General features: G+C 36.0%; 1 protein-coding gene and 1 non-coding gene across 4 annotated transcripts in view; both read right to left on the bottom strand.

Annotated features, from left to right (window-relative positions):
- The window catches only part of Ptpdc1 (protein tyrosine phosphatase domain containing 1), a 73,377-nt gene that overhangs the window by 37,897 nt on the left and 12,424 nt on the right, over window positions 1-23,056 (bottom strand). For all 3 annotated transcript variants that reach the window (XM_078030625.1, XM_040271315.2, XM_078030627.1), the window contains one exon: window positions 4,014-4,101. In XM_078030625.1, coding sequence (XP_077886751.1) covers window positions 4,014-4,095 — 82 coding nt within the window. In that variant the 5' untranslated portion in view covers window positions 4,096-4,101. Of the gene's footprint in view, window positions 1-4,013; window positions 4,102-23,056 lie in introns of those variants that run through there.
- LOC120886680 (U6 spliceosomal RNA) lies at window positions 17-123 on the bottom strand. Its single transcript, XR_005729759.1, has one exon. It is a non-coding gene; the product is annotated as a U6 spliceosomal RNA (small nuclear RNA).

The raw sequence follows: 23,056 nt of genomic DNA, 5'->3' as shown, positions 1-23,056 counted from the left end.
AAAGGGAAGATTGTAGAAAAATATGGAATGCTTCATGAATTTGTGTGTCATCCTTGAGCAGGGTCCATGGTAATCTCCTCTGCGTCATCCCAGTTGTAATATATGTGCTGCTGAAGTGAGCACAGGCTCTCTCATTCTTGGAGAAGAAAATCATAAACAAAAAAAGGAAAAGCTGGAACAATAGATAATGTTGAATTCAAATTGAAAGTAACAGTGTGAATCCATGGTTTTCAATATGTGTCAATAGAAATAGCAATAAATATACATGTAAAAAGTAGGTAGACACTCATGTATATGTACAAACACATATTCCCCAGCTTGGTCCCCTGAGAAGTCTGAGAATCTTAACATGCCAGTAGTAGTGAGCATGCCCAAATCTTGGTTCCTAAGTAGTACTTATTCTTCACTGAAAGGAACAATGGCTCCTTAGAGGAAGGGTTGATTTCAGGGTTGGAGCAGAGAAAGAACAAGATGGAAGATCTTACTGGGCCAGAGAGTAAAGAATGCAGGAATGGTGAAGATGTGTCCAAAGAACATAGTTAACAGCTTGAAGCGGCTCCTACTGGACAAATGTAAGACAACTGAAGCATCAACTGATAATTATAAGATTATATTCCATTGAACAAAACAGAATTCCTCACTAAAATAAAATGATAAATAAGTGAAGAAAAAATTCTTCTTTAAAGTAGAATGCCAAATAGTAAATAAAGAATGAGTGATGGAGTTTGAAAATCTCCCTTTAGTTATCTATCATAATAATTAATTCAGACAAAAAAACATAAATGGGCTCTAAAATTACTGGATCAAAGCTGAATGTGGAACAAGGAAATTCACATGGTCTCAAAGCATCTTTCCATAAATCACTAACTATGAAGGGAGAAAGAATAACTTATAGTGGGTAAATCTTGGCAGATACCACTTTAATGATGTGACGACAAACATTTCGAATCATGGGACAAATGATACCCTGTGGTACTTGAGGGATTCGGTGAGAAAAATAGTCACTTCTGTGACATTTCTACCCAAAATGCATAACCTCAGACTCACCATGTGGAAACAGCAGACAAACCAAATTGAGGGGCACGTTACAAAAAAACTAGCCTGTGATCTTCAAAGATGTTAAAGTCAAGAAAGGCCCAACCAAGGTCTAGATCCTTGAAAGAGTTGAAAAAACATAAATATCCTATTGGGTCAGTTGACAAATTCAAATGAGGATGTATGGTAAATAATAGGAGTTTTTGTTTTTGGTTTTGGTTTTTTGGTTTTGTTTTTGTTTTTTTAATGTGCTTTCCTTCCAACTGTTCTGTAAGTTTGAAGTTATTTCAAAATAAAAAAAAATTAACATTACCAAAAGGTGGAGAGACATCATGGATATCCTTCCATGAGGAATATTGCATCCCTCATGAAATATTTTTTCCAATTAAAGAAACAATCTGACTTAACACTATATCCAACCTCCTGCTTAGAGGAAATATCTTATGGACATAATTAGCAAAATAAAGTCCATGGCAAACTTCACAAGAGAAAAAGAAAAAAAAAACTTGATTTCTTTAACTAATAGACTGTCAGGAAAAAGAGGCAAAACCCAAGTTAAAAAAGATCTGAGCTGCATAGCAACCAACTATAATGTATTGATTCTGACATAAATGTTATACCTAAGTACATCTATGGGATATATCTATTAGGAATTTGTACACTGGTTTATGTATTTGATTATATTAAGTAATTGTTTATTATTTTAGTTATGGAAATGATGGTGGGTTATTTAATGAATAAAATGACATGATGCCTCAAGTTTGCTTCAAAGAAACACAGATGCAAAGGAGGTAAGTGGAGGAAGTGAGTGTCTGAAATTGTTAAGGTTGGGCATGTACTTGGGGGATGATAAATACATGGGGACAAGGGGACATTTATCTTACTCTGTATAAAAGTGGTGAATTTTGTTTTGATTTGGAGTAATAGAACCAAAATTTAAATCTAGGTCTCATTCCAAAGCTAGTTCTTGATGAGTTTTCTATTTTTTTCTGAAAATACTTATTATATATGTACCTCCCATTAAATTTTCCTATGATTCATTGGCCAACATTTAAAAAACTACTTTCACCCTAAAATCCCATAAAATATAATTGATTACCTTTATAAATATCCACTTTAAGAAAATTGGATATAAAGTACATTTTATTTTCCCAGATTTTTTTTCCAATTAAAAAGCTATACTTGTACAATGAGGGAAATTTTAATTAAAAAATATTTTTGGAAAGTGAAAATCAGCTTCCTGGTGGATCACAACAGAGATGTTGCCTTTCTGGAGGCATCTGAAAATATGTAGGGTTTTTTTTTTTTTTTTTGGTTGTTCCTGGATTAGTAAGTGGGGCCAGGAATGCTAAATGTCATCAATACTTAGGGCTCCACCCCCAAAAGCCAATAGAGCCCCAGTTGAGAAACAGCAACTAAAAGATAACATTCTAAAGAAAAAGAATAGTGCTGACTGTCAGACTTGCTGGCTGGAATGTTCCTTTTGGGGAAAATATATTCTACACTGAAAGGAACAAGCAGACATCATTATTGTATTTGTTTCTGAAAGTACTTCTCTCTAAGACCAGGGAAACTAACAGACAGTAAATTTGGCCCATAGAGGCTGTCCACAAAGAAGTTATCAGCAACATTAGTGCTTTTTAAACCAGACATAACAGACAGGAAGAGGAGGAGGAGGAGAAGGAGGAGGAGGATCTACAAGAATCTGAAATTTAGCCAAGAGGGAGAGTCCTAGTTTTCTTGATGAAAGAGAGCTCCCCCTGGTGGAGTGGCCAGATTCCAGAAAGAACACATCAACTTTGAGAACAGACTGCTTCCAGCAAGACACTGAACTGAAATCCCTTCAGTTAGCCCTTCCGCTTCTGCTCTTTCATCATCTAATCCGTACTCTGTGAAGAAATTCTACCAAATTTCCCTATACATTGGAATAAAGTGAACTTAGGTAAAACCCAGAGCGGGCAGTTAGAAAATAGTGCAAGGAACGTTATGAAGAAAAATTAATCAACATCCCTCCTGGCTAACACTTATAGGCCAAGGTCACAGTTTGGATATTAAATGTCGCCCCACAGGCCCATTAGCCTAAAGGCTTGTCATCATGGTAGAATGGGAGGTGACAGAACCTTTAGGAGGGGAGACTTAATGGAAGGAAGTTAGGTCATTGGGAGTGTGCCCTTAACAGGGATATTGGGACTCCAGTCCCTTCCTCACTCTCTCTTTGCTTCCAGGCTAGCCTGAGGTAAGCAGTTTCCTGCACATCTGCTTCTGCCACCATGTTCTGTCTCACCACAGGCCCAAAAGCAACAGGGTTGCCCAACCACGGACTGAAACCTATGAAACTATGAGCCAAAATAAACCTTTGCTCCTTAAGATGAATTGTTTCAGACATTTTGTCACAGTGATGGAAAGCTGAATAACACAGCCAACAAGGCCAAAGTGGAATCTGGGCAGGTCTCGGCTTAGAACTGTGGCAGAGTGAGGGGCAAGTGTGGCAGTAGGAGTCCAAGTCACAGCACGCTTCCTTAGCTGAGGTGCCACGGGAAAATCAAAACAGTGTGGGAGGGCAACAGAGGAGAGAAAAAAATAACTCAGAGAGGAGTAGGACTTGAGTGCTTCTGAATGTGCTTTATAAGTGACACTTGCAAGTAACTACAGGAGAAAAAATGAATGGTTGATTCACAAGTAGGCGTTTGATGACAGGAACAAAAGCATAATTTCAGTCTAAGATAATAATGTAGGAGACAAACACTGTTTGCAACATCACTTCTGAAAAGGCCAAGATTATTATTCAGGGTTTTAATGAAAAGAAATTCTAAAAGGCCAAAATGGTAAGGCAGAAATAAACAAAAAGGCCTTAAATAACATCTGGACCTTAGAATTCTAAAATGAAGAATAGAACCTTTTCTTTTACATCCATTCACACAGCAACTTATTAAATACTAGTTTGAACAAAGATAAAAAGCATATTAAAGAGATATTACCTTTCATGTTTGCAGCATACCCACTATTATTCACCAATATGGAATACGGCTGTTCATTTTGAGGCAAGACTCCTGCAGCCATGGTAATCTATTGAGGGGGGAAAAAGATTTTTAAAAGTTACTGTGAGAGATATTTATTTACTAATTACCCATAATATGCCAGACCTCTGCTATCTAATTTGGTAATCATTTCTGATTACTGACACTTTAAATGTGGCTAGTCCAGGTTGAGATGTGTTAAATGCAAAGTACATGATTCTGAAGACGTAGTACCAAAAAAGAAATAAAATATCTCATAATTTTTTTATACTTATCACTCATTGAAATGATATTTTTGATATAGTGGGTTAAGTAAGACATTACTACAATTAATTTTTCCTGGTTCTTTTCATTTTGTTGCTATTAGAAAACCTAAATCCCATATATGGCTCACATGTGCTGGACAATAAGGAGGTGACAGAGAACAAAACATTCTCTCCTTTATGCAGCTGGAGTCTACTGGGAAGATAAGATGTAGACATAAAAAATGCCTCAAGTGCCTGTGATGGTGGGTTTCTCCACCCCTGCAGTCTTGTGAGCTCTTGTGAGGGCTGCTTCCTGGTCAGGTTGTGCTGAGTGCTTTATAGGAACCATGGTTAAGACCTTACTTACCCCACAGTGAAAAGAGGTGCCAAGTTTTGCCCTTTTCCTGACTGAAAACTGGGGACTAGGGTCCAGGGTGATAATCAACAGACTCCACACAGGTTGTGGTCAAGGTCTAGGGTCCCAGGAAGACTTAATGCTTTTGTTGTTGCAAAATCATATTCGGAGGGGCTGGGGCTTGGGCTCAGTGGTAACGCACTTGCCTAGCATGTGTGAGGCACTGGGTTCGGTTCTTAGCACCACATATAAATGAATAAAATAAAGGTCTATCAACAACTTAAAAAAATTTTAAAAATCATACTCTGAGTATCAATGATTATGAGGTTAAATACTCACTTTATTAAACTGTAGAGATTCTTAAAAGGCGCTATAAACCTACTGAAATCTCTTGCACCAAAAAATTAAGAATAGTAATTAAATTCAGTCTTAGTGTTTTTCCTTGATGCATTTGTTTATTTCTGGAGGAAAAAAGATCACTTCATGGATATCTCAATGATTCTTTGAGAAATTCAATTTTGGTAAAATTTTACTTCTAAAACCAATTTTTAAATGCTCAAAAGGTATAAAATTTAAAATTTGATGAAACTGTGTCCCTTCCAAATTAAATACAGAAATGATCTAAAATATAAATAAAATTTCCTACAATATTAATGTCATAAATATCATACTAATTAATGTAAAATTTTATAATGTGCTTAACATTTCAAAGGAAATGTTACATAAAGACATTAAATAGGGACTGGGGTTGTGGCTCAGTGGTGAAGCTTTAGCCTAGCATGTGTGAGGCCCTGGGTTCAATCCTCAGCACCACATAAAAGTGAATAAAATAAAGGTATTATATCCAGGTACAACTAAAAAATAAATATTAAAAAATACATGAAATAAAAGGTTCATGAGTTCCAGGAAACTCATTAGCAAAAACTGAACTTGAATGGATACTCATTAAGGCTGGGCATGGTGGCCCATGCCCATAATACCAGCAACTTAGGAGGCTGAGGCAGGAGGATCATAAGTTCAAAGCCAGCCTCAGCAACTTAGCAAGGCCCTAACCAACTTAGAGAGACTATGTCTCAAAATAAAAAAAATAAAAAGGGCTGTGGATGTGGGTCAGCAGTTAAGCATCACTAGGTTCAAACCCTGGTACTAAAACAAAGAGAAAGAAACAGAAAGGATCCCCATTAAAGATTAAACCTAGAAGGGCCGAGGCTATAGCCCAGTGGTAGAGTGCTTACCCAACATATGCAAAAATATGTGTGTGTGTATGTATGTGTGTATAAAAAACATTTAACATATTACTTATAAATTCTTGAAACATTTTGATGAGGAAAAAACAATTATAACCATATTGGTATCATAGAATTTTACCACGGTTGGGATTCTAGCCCTGGTTATTTTGTACATCAAAGTTATGAACCATGTTACAGAGAAGGTTCCTGGCCTGTCCAAGATGACCCAGCATGTTGAGTGACAGACCAGGAGTGACAGTGCAAGCTAGGGCCAGGCAGCACTTTCTGTGTTAAGCTTCCCTTGACTCCACCCTGTTCTTCAGTTATAAGGGAATGAAACACCTCTACTTAACTGTCTCCCTGTAGATCATGCGGTCATGAGACCATGATTGGTTTATCTTTAGGCCTCTAAAGAAGGGGACAGCCTATATAGGGCACATTCATGACATCTGTTGAGCAGTGTCTATTCATGTGGAATCTATTCACATCTTATCTCTGTGTTCTAAAGTCTACTTAAGAGATGGCTATTTAAAAACATGTGTTGAATTAATTGTATACTTTGATCACCAAGAGTACAGTATGATGGTGGAATACCTTAAGAATTTCTTTCTAACTCGCCCCCCAGAAATTTAAAGTTGTAAGGAACCTTACAAGTCCTCTAGAAGAATCCTAATTGAATGTGAGCATCCCTCTACTAGATCTTTGTTTGAACAGTAACAGTGACATCATTACACAGCTCTGGTAGCTAGAAAGCTCTTTGTATTGCTGCTACTCTCTAATTTTTATCCATTGGTTCCAAGTTTGTCCATAGAGAACAATACACCCTTTCTTCCATAGATCTAAAGCTGGTGGTCATGTTCCCCTCACTCCTGGCTTATATTTTCCCAAACAATGGATCAGTGGTTCCCTTTACCATTCTTCATATAGAATGTTCTGGACCTCCTCACCACCAGCCTGGATACCCTTTCCTATTCATTCATTTCAGTCCATTGTTGTCAATGTTCTACAGACAACAGCTGAAGTCTATCAGACTTTGTATGATGGAACAAAAACAGCCACCCCTCCCTTGTTGGGATGGTATATGTGCCTATCAGCACATTAGTTTTTCAGCAATCTCAAGACATAAGGATGCATCAATAGATTAACAATGGCTAACAATGATTTGTAAACATCCAGAAGTTAAAAACAGACATTGACTAAGGATGGTTAAACTTAAGTAAAAGTTCAAAGTGACTAAATAATACAGAATGAAAAGTAAAAGGTCCCACCTCCTATCCCCTAAGTCAAGTACTATTCTCCAGAGATAAACACTTTAGACATTTGCTTTGGTTATTCTGGAGGGTATCAGTATATTTAGACCTCTGATTCTTATGTTATCATCTCTAAATCATACTACTGAATTTCTGTTGCAAAACATGAGGAAGCTGGTTCATGCCTACCCACCCCACACCAAACCTTTTCCCATGTAATACATCATGATTACCTTTGTAATTTTAAGTAACATCTTTTATCCATCTCATTTCCTATGAAATTTAATTGGTATCTTGATTCTATGTAAAACAGGTAAATTAGTTTTCCTATCCAGTCTCCCTTCCTCTCTATTTTCAAGTTCTGCCAACTCTACCATTTCTATTATATAAAATTTTTTAAAGTTTAATTTTCAGTTAATCTATTATTTCTCATGCTTTGTCTATAGATTTATTCTAAAATGTGAGACAAAATAATTATGTATTCTGCATATACACATATAATATGTACAAGTAATTTAAAAAAAAAATCAAGTACTGCACTCAGACCCATACAGTAAAAAGCATAGATAGCCTTCTGTCACCAGTCCTGTGATGCTTATAGTACAACACTCCAAGCATCCATGTCAAATGGGTTATCTTTTCTTTCATTCTATGAGTTGCTTAAAACAAGGGCTTATTTTATTCCACTGCAGATTTGGACAATATATTTCTTATACAGACTTCTCCTAGGTTTCTAATCACTGTTTTCTTACTGACACTAGTAAATAAATCTTTACCACAGTCTAATGATCTTTCGACTTCTTAATCACTTTACCTTAATCTTACTATCTACCTGCTTTTTGAAGATATTTTTCCCTGAGCTCTTTGGATTCCTCTTATAATAAGGACCAAAGCTTCACAGACCTACTACAGAGCTGTCAGCCTGGGGTGCCCCTGAATCAAGGATATTATTTCTTGGACTCTGCTTTGGCTTTGCTGATTTATCCACAGGTAATTTTTTCATAAAGAGGAATGAAAGGTAAAACTTTCTACATCTCTTCATTCTGAAAATATCTTTATATTATCTCATACTCAGCTGATAATTTGCTTGGTGAAGTGGTGTAGTTTTCCAGAGGTTTCTTATTAATTTCCTATTAATAAACTCCTGTTTCAGAGCTCTGCTCTTTCCCCTATTAGAACAGTTACTCCTTTCTTCTTCATGCATGTCAATTCTTTATCACGTGTAGCAAATATTTTTAAAATAAGTTTATTATATTGTAATTACGGTAATTACAATTGCCTGTCAGTCTTATCTTTTCATGTAGTCCAAACTGAAAAATCTTTCCTTTACACTTTCTGTCTCTACTGCCTTCTGTAAGAAAGGCCTTCTCCAATTCAAGATGTAAATCCCAATTTAATGTCTCCTATTTGGGGGTGATAAGTATTGTCCCTCTGAAACAGTTTAGTAATAGGAAATAAGAAAATTAATTAATAAACCAATATTAATTATTAATATTAATAAAATGTATGAATTAATTTACAGAATAAAAGGTAGTCCACTTCAAACTAAAAAAAATCTTACTTGTAAGTTACCTACATTTGTAAAGCTTCATTACTGTGCTTTTTTACTAAACAATTTGAGCTCAGACATTTTTTTATGAAAAGTAATTCTTCTACTTTTCTTAACCCTTTCTGCACAATCCCAAGGAAATATCCACTACTTGTTCAACAGGTCTCAGCTACTTTTTTGGGGGGATGGGGGGATAGTGTCTTATTAGAATAGTTATTGAGAATTAGTTGGATCCTTTCAAGGATTACTTTCCAAGTTTTGTTACCAGCCTTTACTTTAGGCTAATTTAGACCTTTTGCTAAGGCAACATTTACGTGCTAGAATCTTGGGTACTATAGGCCTTCCCACTGGCTGGGGGAGCAGGAAAAACTGCCAGTCTTCTGAGAGCTCAGGGTATTGTTCTGTCTACTTCCTGGTATCTTTTTCCCAGCTTCAGACATTTTACACAAATCAATATTCCACCAAGCCCCTTGGGCTAGCAAAGCCTTGAATGCCATCTTCACATCTCTGGTGATCTCCATTTGAATCCTTATCTCTGCAAATTCTAGTTACTTTGGCCACCCTGAGCTCTACCCTCTATATCTCTGCAAAACTTGGTCTGGGTTCCCTTCCTGAACAAAAGTTGATTAGAAGTGGAAATCCCCCTGGTCATCTTCAAAAAACTCAAATCCAGGGAACTCTGAAACAGTACCCATGTGTACTGCCTTCACACTAAAACATTATAGTCCAGTGGTACAGAACTATCAAAATAATTAGTTAAAGTATGTTAAACTACAGAGTCAGCGTTCCATATTGAAATCTTGATTGTTGTCAGCCATATGAATCATTTTAATTTTCAATTTCTTCTTCTGTAAAAGGAGGATTATGATATTTGCTTTCCTGGTTCGTGAGAATGAAGGAGATTGTGTGTGTTTCTAGCATTAGGCCTGGCAAAAAAGGTATTCAGTAAGTGTTATTTTAACTTGCAAACCACTACCTTCCAACTTGGTATTCACTTCATTTTGCTCATATTTTTATAAGAATTTGTAAAGGATTCTATTCATTACCTGTCCAATAGTCCTGCTAGTAGTTAGTAATGGCTGAGCTTCTAAAAGGACTTATGAAAACATTACCTCCATTCATAACTGCCTTTATTTCATATGGTTGTAGAATCAGGGAAAAAAGGGTTTGAATAGCAATTCTGTCATTTCACTGCACAATCACATATTATATAATTTCCTTTCCTCATCCCATGACAAGTATTTTGCTTACTCTATCCTACAGTTTGCTTTTTATCCCTAAAAGCCCCCCCAGTGACTCAACTGTTTAGAATTAGTCACACTCTAATTAGTGCCTACTCCTTAAAACTTAAGTGCAGCAATGAACTATTACTCATAAGGTTAAGAAGAGTAGTCACGAAGTACGAGTTTGATATAAACAGTATTCTACTTCATAAAAAAGTCATTTCACACAGAGACCAGGTTCTGAGATGACTGAAGAATGCTTAGATCACTCCTTCCCCTTCCATTTTCCAGATACACTGTGTTCTGCCAAAACCTCCATGTGTATTTTTTGGAGAGAAGTGGGCCGCTGCATTTAGCAGTGCCTGGGAGGTCAGAAACGGTGTAATCCTTCCCAGATGATCCCTGCTCTGCACTCCACCTTTGGAATGCATCAAGATTACCTCGGGTATTTGTAGAAATGCAGATTCCTTGGCTCCACTCTTAAAGCGCCTGAGTTAGGGAGTTTGGAGGAGTGTAACAATCTATACCTCATCAATTTACACTTCAGGTTAATGTAGGAGGTCCTGTGCTCACACTTAGAGATATACTGTCAATAGGATTAGATTCTAGACAGCAGTCATAGAAGAATTTAGGTTGAAGAATTTAAACTTGCATATGGAAAACTAGCCATGGAAGTACATGAGTGAATTTATGAAAAACATATAAATTGTTATGCTCATTCATAACATAATAATAACCAAAACAAAGGCACTGTTCCAAGGGATTCCTATATCTTAACTCATCTAATTCTAACTAAACCCTCTGAGTACCATTATTTTCCTACTTTTTAAAAATACTTTATTTCCTAGAGCATTTTTAGGTTCATGATAATATTGAGTGGAAGGTGAAATTTCCCATATGTCAATAATAATTGACAGCCTCTCACACTATTAATATTCCTTGTGAAGTGGTACATTTATGATTGAGTTGGTGAATCTATACCAACACATCACTATCACCCCAGGCCCAAAGCTTAAATTAGGTTTTACTTTTGAGGTTGTATATCCTATGGGTTCCGACAAATGTACAATGGTGCATGGGCAACATTATGATATACAGAGTAGTTTTACTGCCTTTTATAAATCCCATTCTCTGCCTATTCATCCTTCCCTCTTCCCAATCCCTGGCAACTACTGATCTTTTTACTATTCTACCTTTTTGCTTTTCAGAATGTTAGGTAGTTGGAATCACACAGTCCAGCACCTTTTTAGACTGGCTTCTTTCACTTAGTAATATGCATTCAGGTTCCTCCATGTCTATTCATGGCTTGATACTTCATTTTGTTTTAGTATGGAAAAATACTCCATTGTCTGGATGTACCAGTTTGTTTATCCATTCATCTACTGAAGGACATCTTGGTTGCTTCCAACTTGGAAATTATTAATAAAGCTATTATAAACATTTATGTTGCAGATTTTTGTGTGGAACTAATTTTTAGCTCATTTGGATAAATAGACCAAGAAGCACAAGTGCAGGATCATATATTACTCTCATTTTATGGATGAGAAAATAAAGAGAAGTCAAATAATTTGCTAAAAGCCACAGAGCTATTAAATAGAAACAGTAGATTGGTTTTCATCAGGTTACTTTCTTTGCATAGGTTGAAACAGAGGAAACTTCCCTAGTGCACCAGGTCACATTGAATAGGCCCTTTTCTATTGGTTGTTGTGAATCTCCTGGTTTTTTTCATTTTGGAAAACTAGCCTGTTTGTGGATTTCCAGTTTTTTGAAGCTACAGTTTGATTACATGGCATTTTGTACCTGTGACTCCATTTTGGTTTGCTCTATCTATTGCAGGAGCTCAGTTCAAATCAATGGATTCCCATAAAGTTTATTTAATAGACCCTATGCTAAATAATGGGAAGTTGTTATTCTATGCATTTTAAATAAGCTATACTGAATTCTACATAATTGATTTCCACTTATAATTCCTTTGCTTGTAAGAAACTTTATAGGTTTTCCTTTCCACAGATTTACAAATTTGTTTTGCTTTGTTCAGATAATTTTGTGAACCTTCATCCAAATCTTTATTCACTGCTGTTCCCCTTATACAGTTCAGCCTCCTCTTGTCTAATAGGAACTCAGTCAAAGTATAAGATTATAAAATTGAAACACATTTTTAATAGAGTAGTTGGCACTTATTAGTTTTGTGATCCTAGGCACATTTATTAACATCTCCAAGACTATCAACCCTGCTGGGTCACTGAAAAGATTATACGAGAGCTGGTCACAGACCTAATTCCACGCCTGACACATAAAGCAACCAGAGTCATCCTGTTAACTTCAGCCAGTATGTCAGCCTTCTTTTCTAAACCTTATATGCCACCTACTTAAAACTTAAATCATCCCCGTTTAATTTTTCGTCATAGGATTTATGAAGAAAATACATCTAAGACACTGTGTAATTTACTTACTTATCCTGTTTATCATCTGCCTTCCCCTACTGGAATATAAACTCCAGAAAAGCAGAAGGGGTGTGTGTGTGTGTGTGTGTGTGTGTGTGTGTGTGTGTGTGTGTGTGTGTGCACGCGCGCATGTTTGATCTGCTTTATCAAATGTTGTCACCCCAAAGGCTAGAATGGGACGCGGCGTTGTAGGAGGTATTACTGAAACTCTAGGCCAGAGGCTGATTCTGGGGAGTCCCACCAGACCATGTCCAGTCATTCATCCTAAAAGACCGAGTAGAAAAAAATGTTAGTGAAGAAGGAAAGGAATTTATTCAATATAGTCATACTAGGAAAAAACAGGGGGACCAGCATCCTTAGCCTTGTCTTCAAGGGGCCAACAAGAGCTACAGTGTTATAAACTGGCAAGGAACAAAAGCAGAGAGTGAGGGAAGCACACACAATCAAGGAGATGTGGTCAAACTATGGCCTGGTGGATCATCATCTCAGAGTCGGTTATTTGGAGCCTTGTCAATGATAAGTTGCTGCTGTTTTGACTCTTGTCACAACTGTTCATCAACAGACCCGTTGTTCCTGGAATCCAAGGTGATTGCTGGAGAGAACAACTCAGAGAAAGAATAAATCAGAAAAGTAAGATGGAGTTTGTTAGGCCTTTAAGTTTCAGGCAATGAAACTGGGTGCTGCAACTTCTGGGTGCTGCTCTGGTGGTATGGAAAAGAATTTTCCATTGGACATCTGCAGGCCCAAGTGAAGTGTCAATGCTTTTGGCAAAAGCAGCCTCTAAGTCCCTGATACCCAGGAAATCAGTATTTGTTAGATGAAGAAGTGGATTAATATGCAGTAAAATGTTGCTGCCGCCACCACCACCACTATGGCTATTTAAACCTTCTGAATCTCAACTTTTTCATCTCTAAAGTAGGAGTCACGTCACGCCTTCGCTATCTCAGAGTCACTGCTAAGAGCATATGACTATGTGACAGAATGTGCGAATGCAAGAAGCAGCACAGCCTTTTGTAGTCTTCCTAGTCACATTTATATTCCTAATTTCTTGTAGATATTCCACCTGACATATTTTTTTTCTGACTCCTGGAGGGATGGATCTCTTTTCTTTTCAGCCAAAGATGCACTATGACAATAACTTAAAACCTCAGCCCAAATTTTCTTTCCTTTAAGATGCCTTCCCTACTGTCAAATGCGTATGTTACTCACGCCCTCTCTTCCGAGTGCTGAGTGAAGATTCAGCCAGGTCGATGAGGCTCAGACAGTACAAAACAGCCTCCTAATGCCATGGTAGCATTTTGTTCTTAAAATATTAAACCATTCCTATGTAGCGAAACAAAACAAAAACACACTTTTCAAAAATTGAATTGTCCTCGCCTCTAACTCTGTGACCTCCAACAAACAAACAAACAACAGCAACAACAACAACAAAAGAGCCAAATAAATTCCTTTTTCTTCTTAAATCACTGCCCAGAGTCAGGCAAGCAATATAAAAAATAAAAGAGCTTTTCTGTTTTTCAGATGCCCTTCTACATTTCTAAGGAGGTCACTCCTCAGGGAGAGGGCTGGGGCCATCTGAAAAATACACTGTCTGCAAGTTCACTATGCACAGGCTTCTGTGATCTCACACCTCAACACACCTGAGGGAAGTCTCCGGGCTCTGAGGAGATTAGTCATAGATCATGGAAAAACAACACTTCAGCGAGAACCCTGCTATTTCATCATTTTAGAAACATACTGTTTGACTCAGATTCTTCTGAAAACACCTTGTGATAAAACAGAGGAAATAAAATGTTAACAATAGATGAAGCTGGTTTTGGATAAAGTTTGGTCTGCTTTCTACATTCCCTAACCTTTTTCCATCAGCAATCACACCAAACTAGTTATTCCTGCAGGTTTAAATCAACCTCAAAGGCACAGATATTTAAAAACTCATCAAAGGTAAATGATTCCTAATGCAACCCCCATTGGAATAATCTGGAGGGCCTTTCTTAAAAACCTAGACTCCTGAACCCCACCCCTAGAATTTCAGACTCAGTAAGTCTGGGGTGGGACTGAGAATCTGAATTTCTAAGTGGAGCTTCTGTGACGTTAGTGCTTTGAGAATCACTACACCAGGTAAGCAGTTTGCATTTACCTAAGAGCCGACAGTCATATTCAGAGAGGTTATCATGAAGGTCTGTTTCCTGGGTTCTATTTAGCTCTCAAACATTAAAAACCATGTTTTTACAATTTCTGAGTCAATCCTCATAAAATCATACTTTCAAGAAGCACCACTGCCTCATATTTCTGGGTAGGCTGTTATTCCTCTACCAAAAATCTGTTTAAAACCAAATGAATTATCTGAAATTGAGGCTCTACCACCTCAATGACAGCATCATAAGAACAAAGACCCCTCACAACATTTGGTGTACCAAATGCTCCAGCATTTTGAACACTACAATATGAAGTTCTAATCAATTATATATTTGTTACGTATTTGCTATCTAAATACGTAATATATAAATGATGTGAATATATAATTATGTTTACCTTTAAGTACATATCTTGTGACATTAGTTTAATTTTTTCTATCAATAATTTTATTAGTTTAACTCTGATAAGCTTAAAATACTGGGTAAAGCAGAATCACTTTCACTATATCTTATTCATTTAAAGACTATGAAGAATAAGATTTTCTACCTGTTCAATTACTGAACTAAGAAAAAACTGTGAAACATATTTCAAGTGCCTGATAACAAGCCTTGACAACTTAAAACATACCAGGTATGTGGCTCCTGGGACTTCAAAGGGTCAGCCCTTCCACAGCAGGATGCATAGGATGTCTGGTTTAAATAGTGACTAAGTTCATATACTAGTCTCCCTTTCCTCCTTAGACCATGGTTAAAAGATCATTACAGAAATTTTTAAAAGAATAAGGCTGCTGAACAAGGAGCAGAAGGGGATTATTACTGAACTGTCTGAGCTATCTCAGTAAGCTTTTAGAGGACAGAAAGCAAATGGAAGTGAAGGGGCATTTGAAACTGAGTGGAGGAAGTTGTAGCCCAGATTATGATTATGCTGGAGATAATATAATGACTGTGTCTCATCAGAAAAGATGGAAGTCAGAAGAGAGTAAAATGACACTTCTTCAAAGTGTTGAAGGAAATAGATGGTCAACCAAGAATCCTGTATCTGGCTGTTTTGATCAGCTTCTGCATCACTATAACCAAAATATCTGACAAGAACAACATAGAGGGGGAAAAGGTCTGGCTCAGTGTGTCAGAGGTTCAGTCCAAGGTCAGCCAACTCTGTAGCTCTGGACATTAACTGAGGCAGAACATCATGGTGGAAATGTGTGGCAGAAGAAAGCAGCTCAGAACATGACAGCCAGGAAAGAGAGACAGCCCTACTTACCAGGGATAATACATAATCCAAAGACAACCCCAGGGATTTACTTCCTCCAGCCACACCCGACCTGCCGACAGTTGCCACCTAGTTAATCCATAACACTGGATTAATTCGCTGATTAGTTTATAGCTCTCATTATCTAATCATTTCACTTCTAAACATTCCTGCTTTGGGAGGACACCTCATATATAAACCACAACATTCTTCCCCTGTCCCACAAGAGTTCATGCCCATCTCAGAATGCAAATGACATTTAGTCCATTTCCAAGAGTCTCCATAGTCTTAACAATTGCAGCATTCCTCAAAGGTCCAGGTCCAAAATATCATCTGAGACTCACAGCAAATTCTTGGATGTTCTCCCTTGTAAAGATCAAAAGCAAATTATATATATCTCCAATATATAATGGCATAGAGTAAATATCTCCATTCCACAGGGGAGAAGTAGGAGCATAGAAAGTATGGAACCAAAGCAAGACTGAAAACTCGCTGAGCAAACAAGTCTTGTACCTGCATTTCAGCATCTGGGGCACATGACATCCTGTTGTTTTTTCCACGGGGCTTATATACTCTCCCCTATGGCATTGCTGGTTGCAGACCACATGGCCTTTCTCTTGGCTTGTCTCTGCTCAATTTCTGCAGCTTTCTTAAGCATACATTCCATACTACTAGCATTTCCTAATCTTGGGAATCTCCACTGCCACTCCAGATTCCTTCTCATATCTTCACACATCACTCTCTCAGGAGCTGCCTGCAAGGATTCTGACTCTGCTACACTTTGCAAGGTCTTTCAGGCCTTCCTTTGAAATCTCAGTGAAAGCCTCCATGATTCCCCCAAACTCCAGCATAATGCATACCTGCAGAACCAGCACCAGGTGGATGACACTAAGGTCGGCTGTCAATTCAAGGAGTAGTCAGACTCCTGGGACCTACAGAGGCCTCTGAGTACCTGGATGGCTGTGGGCATGGTGAAATAAATTCCCAGGCTCTGCTGTGCAAGCAGGGTGCTCCCAAGGTCTCTTTTCAGAGGAAATTTTACTTTTATACCCTTGAGCCTGAGATGGGTATGGTCTTGCCAATTCCTGAGATGCCCTCAAGCCCTCTTTTCTGTGTAAAGTACTTAGCATCTCTTTAGTGGCTGTAATCTCTTTAACAACCACATCTTCCTTCTTCCTTAGTACCAGCTTTACTCACACTTTTCTGGCCAAACTACACGCTTTTCAAAACTTTCTTCTCCACCTTCTAGTCTTGATTATCACAGTAAACTTGGCTAAAAAGCTGCCAGAAATATCCATGACACTGCCAGAATGCTGTGCTACCTTCATATTTTCTCTACCAGGTCAATTAGTCATCACCTTTAAATTCAGCCCCACAGAAAATCTCAGGACATGGGCAAAGTGTGAACAACTTCTTTGCCAGAATGTAATGTAAATGGCCTCTAGTCTAATTTCCAATAGAGTCCTTCTCTGAAACTGCATGAGCCCAGTCCTTACTGTCAACAGTTTTACTGATATTCTGGTCTTCTGAACTCCTACTAGAATCACCCATTAAACTCTAATTACAAAAAGCTTTTCCAGCTTGCATCCCTAAACTTTTCAAAATTCCTCCCACAAACCAACTCCAAAAGTTTTTCAACCAAATGGTTAGGTTCCTCACAATAATAATTCCACTTCTCGGTAAAAATTTCTGTTTTAATTAGCTTTTTAGCATTGTGACCAAAATACCTGACAAGAACAACTTAGAGGAGGAAAAGTTTATTTTGTCTCATGATTTCAGAGAGCCCACGGTCAGCTGGCTCCATAACTCTGGGCCTGAGGTGAGGCAGGATATCATGGTGGGAGGGTATGACAGAGGAAAGGAGCTCAGAATATGAAAGACAGGAACCAGAGAGAGACCCATCACCAGGGGCAACATATAAACCCCAAAGGCATACCCCCAATGATATACTTCCTTCAGCCACATTCTACCTGCCTACAATTACCACCCAGTAATTTCATATCAGTGGGTTAATCCACTGGTTAGGTTATAGCTCTCATTATCTAATCATTTTGCCTCTGAACATCCTTGCATTGTCTCACACATGAGCTTCTGGGGGTCACCTCATATCTAACCATAACATTAGCTAAAGTCTCCTTCAAAGATGAAGGATAAATTAATATATCTCTATATTGAAACAAAACAGAACAAAATTTGAGAGAATCTGTTGCTAGCAGACCTGCCCTGAAATAACAGTGCCTCAGGTTGAAAGGAAAAGACACTGAATAATAAATTTCAAACCCAAATAATTAAATATACAGCACCAAAAAGGTTAACTATAAACATAACTCTTTTCTTCACCTGTTTTAAAAGATATCTGCATAAAGTAATAATTATAAAAATGAGTCAATGAGTATATAGCATATAAAGATGTAATTTGTATTTTATGACCGTAATAGCACAAAAAAACAGGAAAGAGAATGGAAGTGTACTGGAGGAAAGTTATGGTATACTACTGAAATTAAATTAGCATTTAATCTAAACTACATTGTTTAAGTTAAGATGCTAATTGTAATCACTAGAGAAAACATTAACATACTCAAAAATATAGAAAAATGAAATAAGGTAATTGAAAACACAATAAAAAATATCTAACACAAAAGAAGGGAGAGCTTGAAAAAAAAAGGAACATAAAATGCATAAGACATATATAAAACAGGAAAATAGCAGACACAAATTCTAATGTATCAGTAATTACATTAAATGTAAATGGATTACACACTCCAATCCAAAAGCAGGGACCAGCAGAATGGATTTTTTAAATGACCCAACTATACACTGTCTGTAAGAGACACACTTTAGATTCAAACACACTAGTGAGTTGAAAGTAAAAGGATGGAAATTGATAGTCTCCAAGCAATAAGCAAAATAGAGCTAATGTGGCTATACTAACATCATATAACACACTCTATGACAAAAGCTGTAATTACAAACAAAAGAAGAACATTTCATAATAAGAGGGTCAATTACCAGGAAGATAAAATGATTACAAACATATATGAATCTACAGAGAGAGCCTCAAAATACATGAAGTAAAAACTGATAAATGGAAGGAAGAAATAGACAATTCAACAATAGTTGGAGATTTCAATAATGAATGGAAAAATGAAACATAGGCTCAATAAGAAAACACCATAGAATACCTAGGTTCTAAGATATATACAGAATATCCCAGACCCAACAACAGCAAAATTTATAGTCAGTATACATGGAACATTCTCTAAAACAGACCATATGCTAGATCATAATATAAGCCTCAACAAATTAAAAAAGAATGAAATCATACAAAGTACATTCTCTGAGTATTGTGACATTAAATTAGAAATCAATAACAAGAAAATGTGAGAAAAAAATACATAAAAATTACATAACATATGCTTAAATAATCAGTGGGGGGGCTGGGGATGTGGCTCAAGCGGTAGCGTGCTCGCCTAGCATGCGTGCGGCCCGGGTTCGATCCTCAGCAGCACCACATACCAACAAAGATGTTGTGTCCGCCGAGAACTAAGAAAAAATAAATAAATGTTAAAAAATTCTCTCTCACTCTCTCTCTCTCTCTCTCTCTCTCTCTCTCTCTCTCTCTGCCCCCCTCTCTCTCACTCTCTCCTTAAAAAAAAAAAAAAAAAAATCTGGTCTGGTGGTCCCCACCCTGATCTTTAAAAAAAAAAAAAAATAATCAGTGGGTAGAGGTCAGAGAATAAAAAAAAACAGTGGAAATATGAAATACTGAAATAGTGAGATGACTGAAAACAATCACAAAATATGAAAGCTTATGCAATAAAACTACAACAGTGCTCAGAAGAAAATTTATAACTGAAAATTCATATTAGAAAATAAAAAAGTTCTCAAATCAATAACCCAATTTTCCTACTTAACTAACTGGGAGAAAAAAAAGCAAACAAGTATAAAACCAATACAAGGTAAGAAGAGAAAAAACATCAGGGTGACAATAAATGAAAAAACAATAAAGAAAAATCAATGAAGTCAAGTTGTTTATCTGAAAAGAGCAAGACAACTGACAAACTGTTGCTACATTGACCAAGGAAAAAAGAAAACTCAAATTACTAAATCAAGAAAAAAATAGGGGACACTAAAACCAACTGTATTATAATGAAAAAGGATTCTAGAAGAATACTATGGAGAAAAGTATACCAACAAATAGGTAAAAAGGTGAAATAAATTTCCAGAAAGACACAAACTACTAACAATGCCTCCATAAGAAACAGAAAATCTTTAGTTCCATAACAAGTATAGATATTAAATTACTATTTAATATGGAAATTCAGGGCTGGATAGCTTCTTTGGTGAGTTTTACCAATCATTTTAAGAATTAACACTAATCCTCAAAAATCTTTCAAAAAATAGAAAAAGAGCAAGCATGTCAGAATTCATTTTATAAACATAATACTACACTGATACCAAAGTGAAGGAAAACCACAGACCAATATTTCTTATGAGTGTATATATATATATATATATATATATATATATATATACACATATATATATTTTTTTAAGAGAGAGAGAAATTTTAATATTTATTTTTTAGTTTTCGGCGGACACAACATCTTTGTTTGTATGTGGTGCTGAGGATCGAACCCGGGCAGCACGCATGCCAGGCAAGCGCGCTACTGCTTGAGCCACATCCCCAGCCCCTATAAGTTTATATATTAAAGTCCTTTAAAAAAATCAGTAAACTGAATCCAACAACATTAAAAAAAAAGACCAACTGGGATTAATCACAGGAATACAAGGTTGGTTTAACAACTGGAAATCTATTAATGTAATATTGCACATCAACAGAATAAAAGACAAAAACTACATGTTCATCTCAATAGACAAAAATTTCACAAAAATACAACATCTTTTCAAGAAAAAAAAGACACCACTCAATAAATTAGCATTATAAAGGAATTTACCCAACCTGATAAAGATCAACTATACACACAATCAACACCACATGTAACAAGATTAAAAAGGCCCTAAATAAATGGCAAGCTCTATCCGTCCATAGTTCAGAAGATTGGATGTTAATATACCAGTTTTCCCCATTGTGATCTATAGATCCATCACAATCCAATCAAAATCCCATAAATCTTTTTTTTTTTTAATAGAAACTGGGGCTGGGGCTTAGCTCAGTGGTAGAGCATTTGCCTGGGTTCGATCCTCAGTACCACATAAAAATAAATTAATAAAATAAAGGTCCATCTACAACTAAAAAAATACTTAAAAAACAAAACATCAAATTCTTTATTCAAATGTATGATATGTCAAGATAATTGTACTGTCCATGTGTAACTAATTAAGACAAATAAAAAATTTTAAAAATAAATAAATAAATAAAATGGAAACTGACAAGCAATTCTAAAACATATATAGAAATGCAAAGGATCTCCAATAGCAAAAACAACTTTGAAAACATTGTCAAACTAACACTACCTAATTTCAATCTATAGTAATTTCAAGACAGTGAGGTAGTAGCTTAAAGACAGAGAAATTGAACAACAGGACAAAACAAACAAACAAACAAACAATGTCCAGAAATACAACCACATCTGTTGGAACTACTGATTTTTGACAAAGAAGCAAAGGCAATGAGGTAGAAAGTTTTTTCAACAAAGAGATAGAACAACTTCCCATATGCAAAAACATCAGCCTCAAACAATCTAATATCATACAAAAGTTAACTCAAAATTGAATCATATGACCAGAGCAAGAGCTAAAAATACAACCTTTATAAACATAAGGAAAAAAATAAAAGAAATAGATAAATCCACTATAATTGAAGGTATCAACACCCTTCTCTTAGTAATTAATAGCTAAAACAGGCAAAAAGTCAGGAAGAATATAAATGACTTGACCAGCCCTATCAATTTGATCTAGTTGATATTTATAGAAAACTCATCTCAATGACAGAAGTATACATGGAACATTCATCAAGATAGATCCCATTCTGGGACATAAAATACACCTTAACCAATGCAAAAGAAATCAGCCAAAGTATGTTTTTAGATCATACTAGAATTAAATTAGAAATCAATAAAAGATTAAACTAGAAATCTATTTAAGATAGAGGGTCTAGTACAAATACTAGAAATTAAATTAGAAATTAAACAACATACTTCTAAGTAACATGTGGGTTAAAAAGTCTCGAGAGAAATTTTAAAATATTCTGAACTAAATAAAAGTGACTCCATAGCAATGCTGTTATAGTTTGGGTAGGAATGTCTCCCTGAAGTGGAATGCTAGTTTCTTCTTCCCACTCTTTGCTTCCTGGCTGCCATGAGGTGAAGGGTTTTCTCTGCCACATGATGTAGTGGCATGCCAAAGGTCTAACAAAATAGTCAATTGATCTTGGACTGCAACCTCTGAAACCATGAGTCAAAATAAACCTTTTTTTCCTTTTCAATTAATTTATCTCAAGAATTTATTACAGTAAGAAAAGGCTGACTAACACAAATGTGAATATACTTGACACCACTAAACTGTTCATATAAAATGGTTAAGATAGTAAATTTTAAGTTAAGCATATTATACAATTAAAAATAATTTTTAAAAAAATCTATCATCAAAATATATGAGCTACAGATTCAGCAGGGCTTAAAAAGACATTTATAGAACTATAAGCATACTTTAGAAAAGAACTAAAACCAAAAACCTAAGCTGCCACCTTAGGAAACCAGAAAAAGAAAACCAAATTAAAACCAACTTAAATCTAAAGGAAGAAAATTATAAACCACTAATCCAAAAAAAAAACAAAACAGAAAAGACACCAATTACCAAAATCAGGAATAAAAGAGGAGTGTGTCTGTCTCTCTCTTTCTCTCTCTTTATATATATAGATATATAGATATATATATATATATATATATGTGTGTATGTATATATATAAATTATATATATAATATATACATGAAATTGAATTAAAATATATATGTATATAAATAAATTTGGTAATTTAGATAAAAGGAGTCAATTCCTTGAAGGGCACAAACTACCAAGCCTTTCTCAAGGAGATAATATAATAATAATATAAACAGCCTTAAACCTAAAAAGACATTATATTAATAGTAAAAACTTGAATCTGGAAAACACCAGACTCATATGGTTTCACCAATGATCTCTTCAAAAAATTAAGGAAGATATAACCAATTCTACAATTTCTTTCAGAAAATAAAAGAGTAGGAATCATTTTCCAACTCATTCCTAAGGCCAGAATTAGTCTAATATCAGAAGATAAAGAACTCCCTTGTCTAATAAAAACTACTTTTAAAAATCACAGGCGA

This window comes from Ictidomys tridecemlineatus, chromosome 13 (genome assembly GCF_052094955.1).
Source record: "Ictidomys tridecemlineatus isolate mIctTri1 chromosome 13, mIctTri1.hap1, whole genome shotgun sequence".
In the NCBI taxonomy this organism is placed as follows: domain Eukaryota; kingdom Metazoa; phylum Chordata; class Mammalia; order Rodentia; family Sciuridae; genus Ictidomys; species Ictidomys tridecemlineatus.
This window is presented reverse-complemented; position numbering and strand designations above follow the sequence as displayed.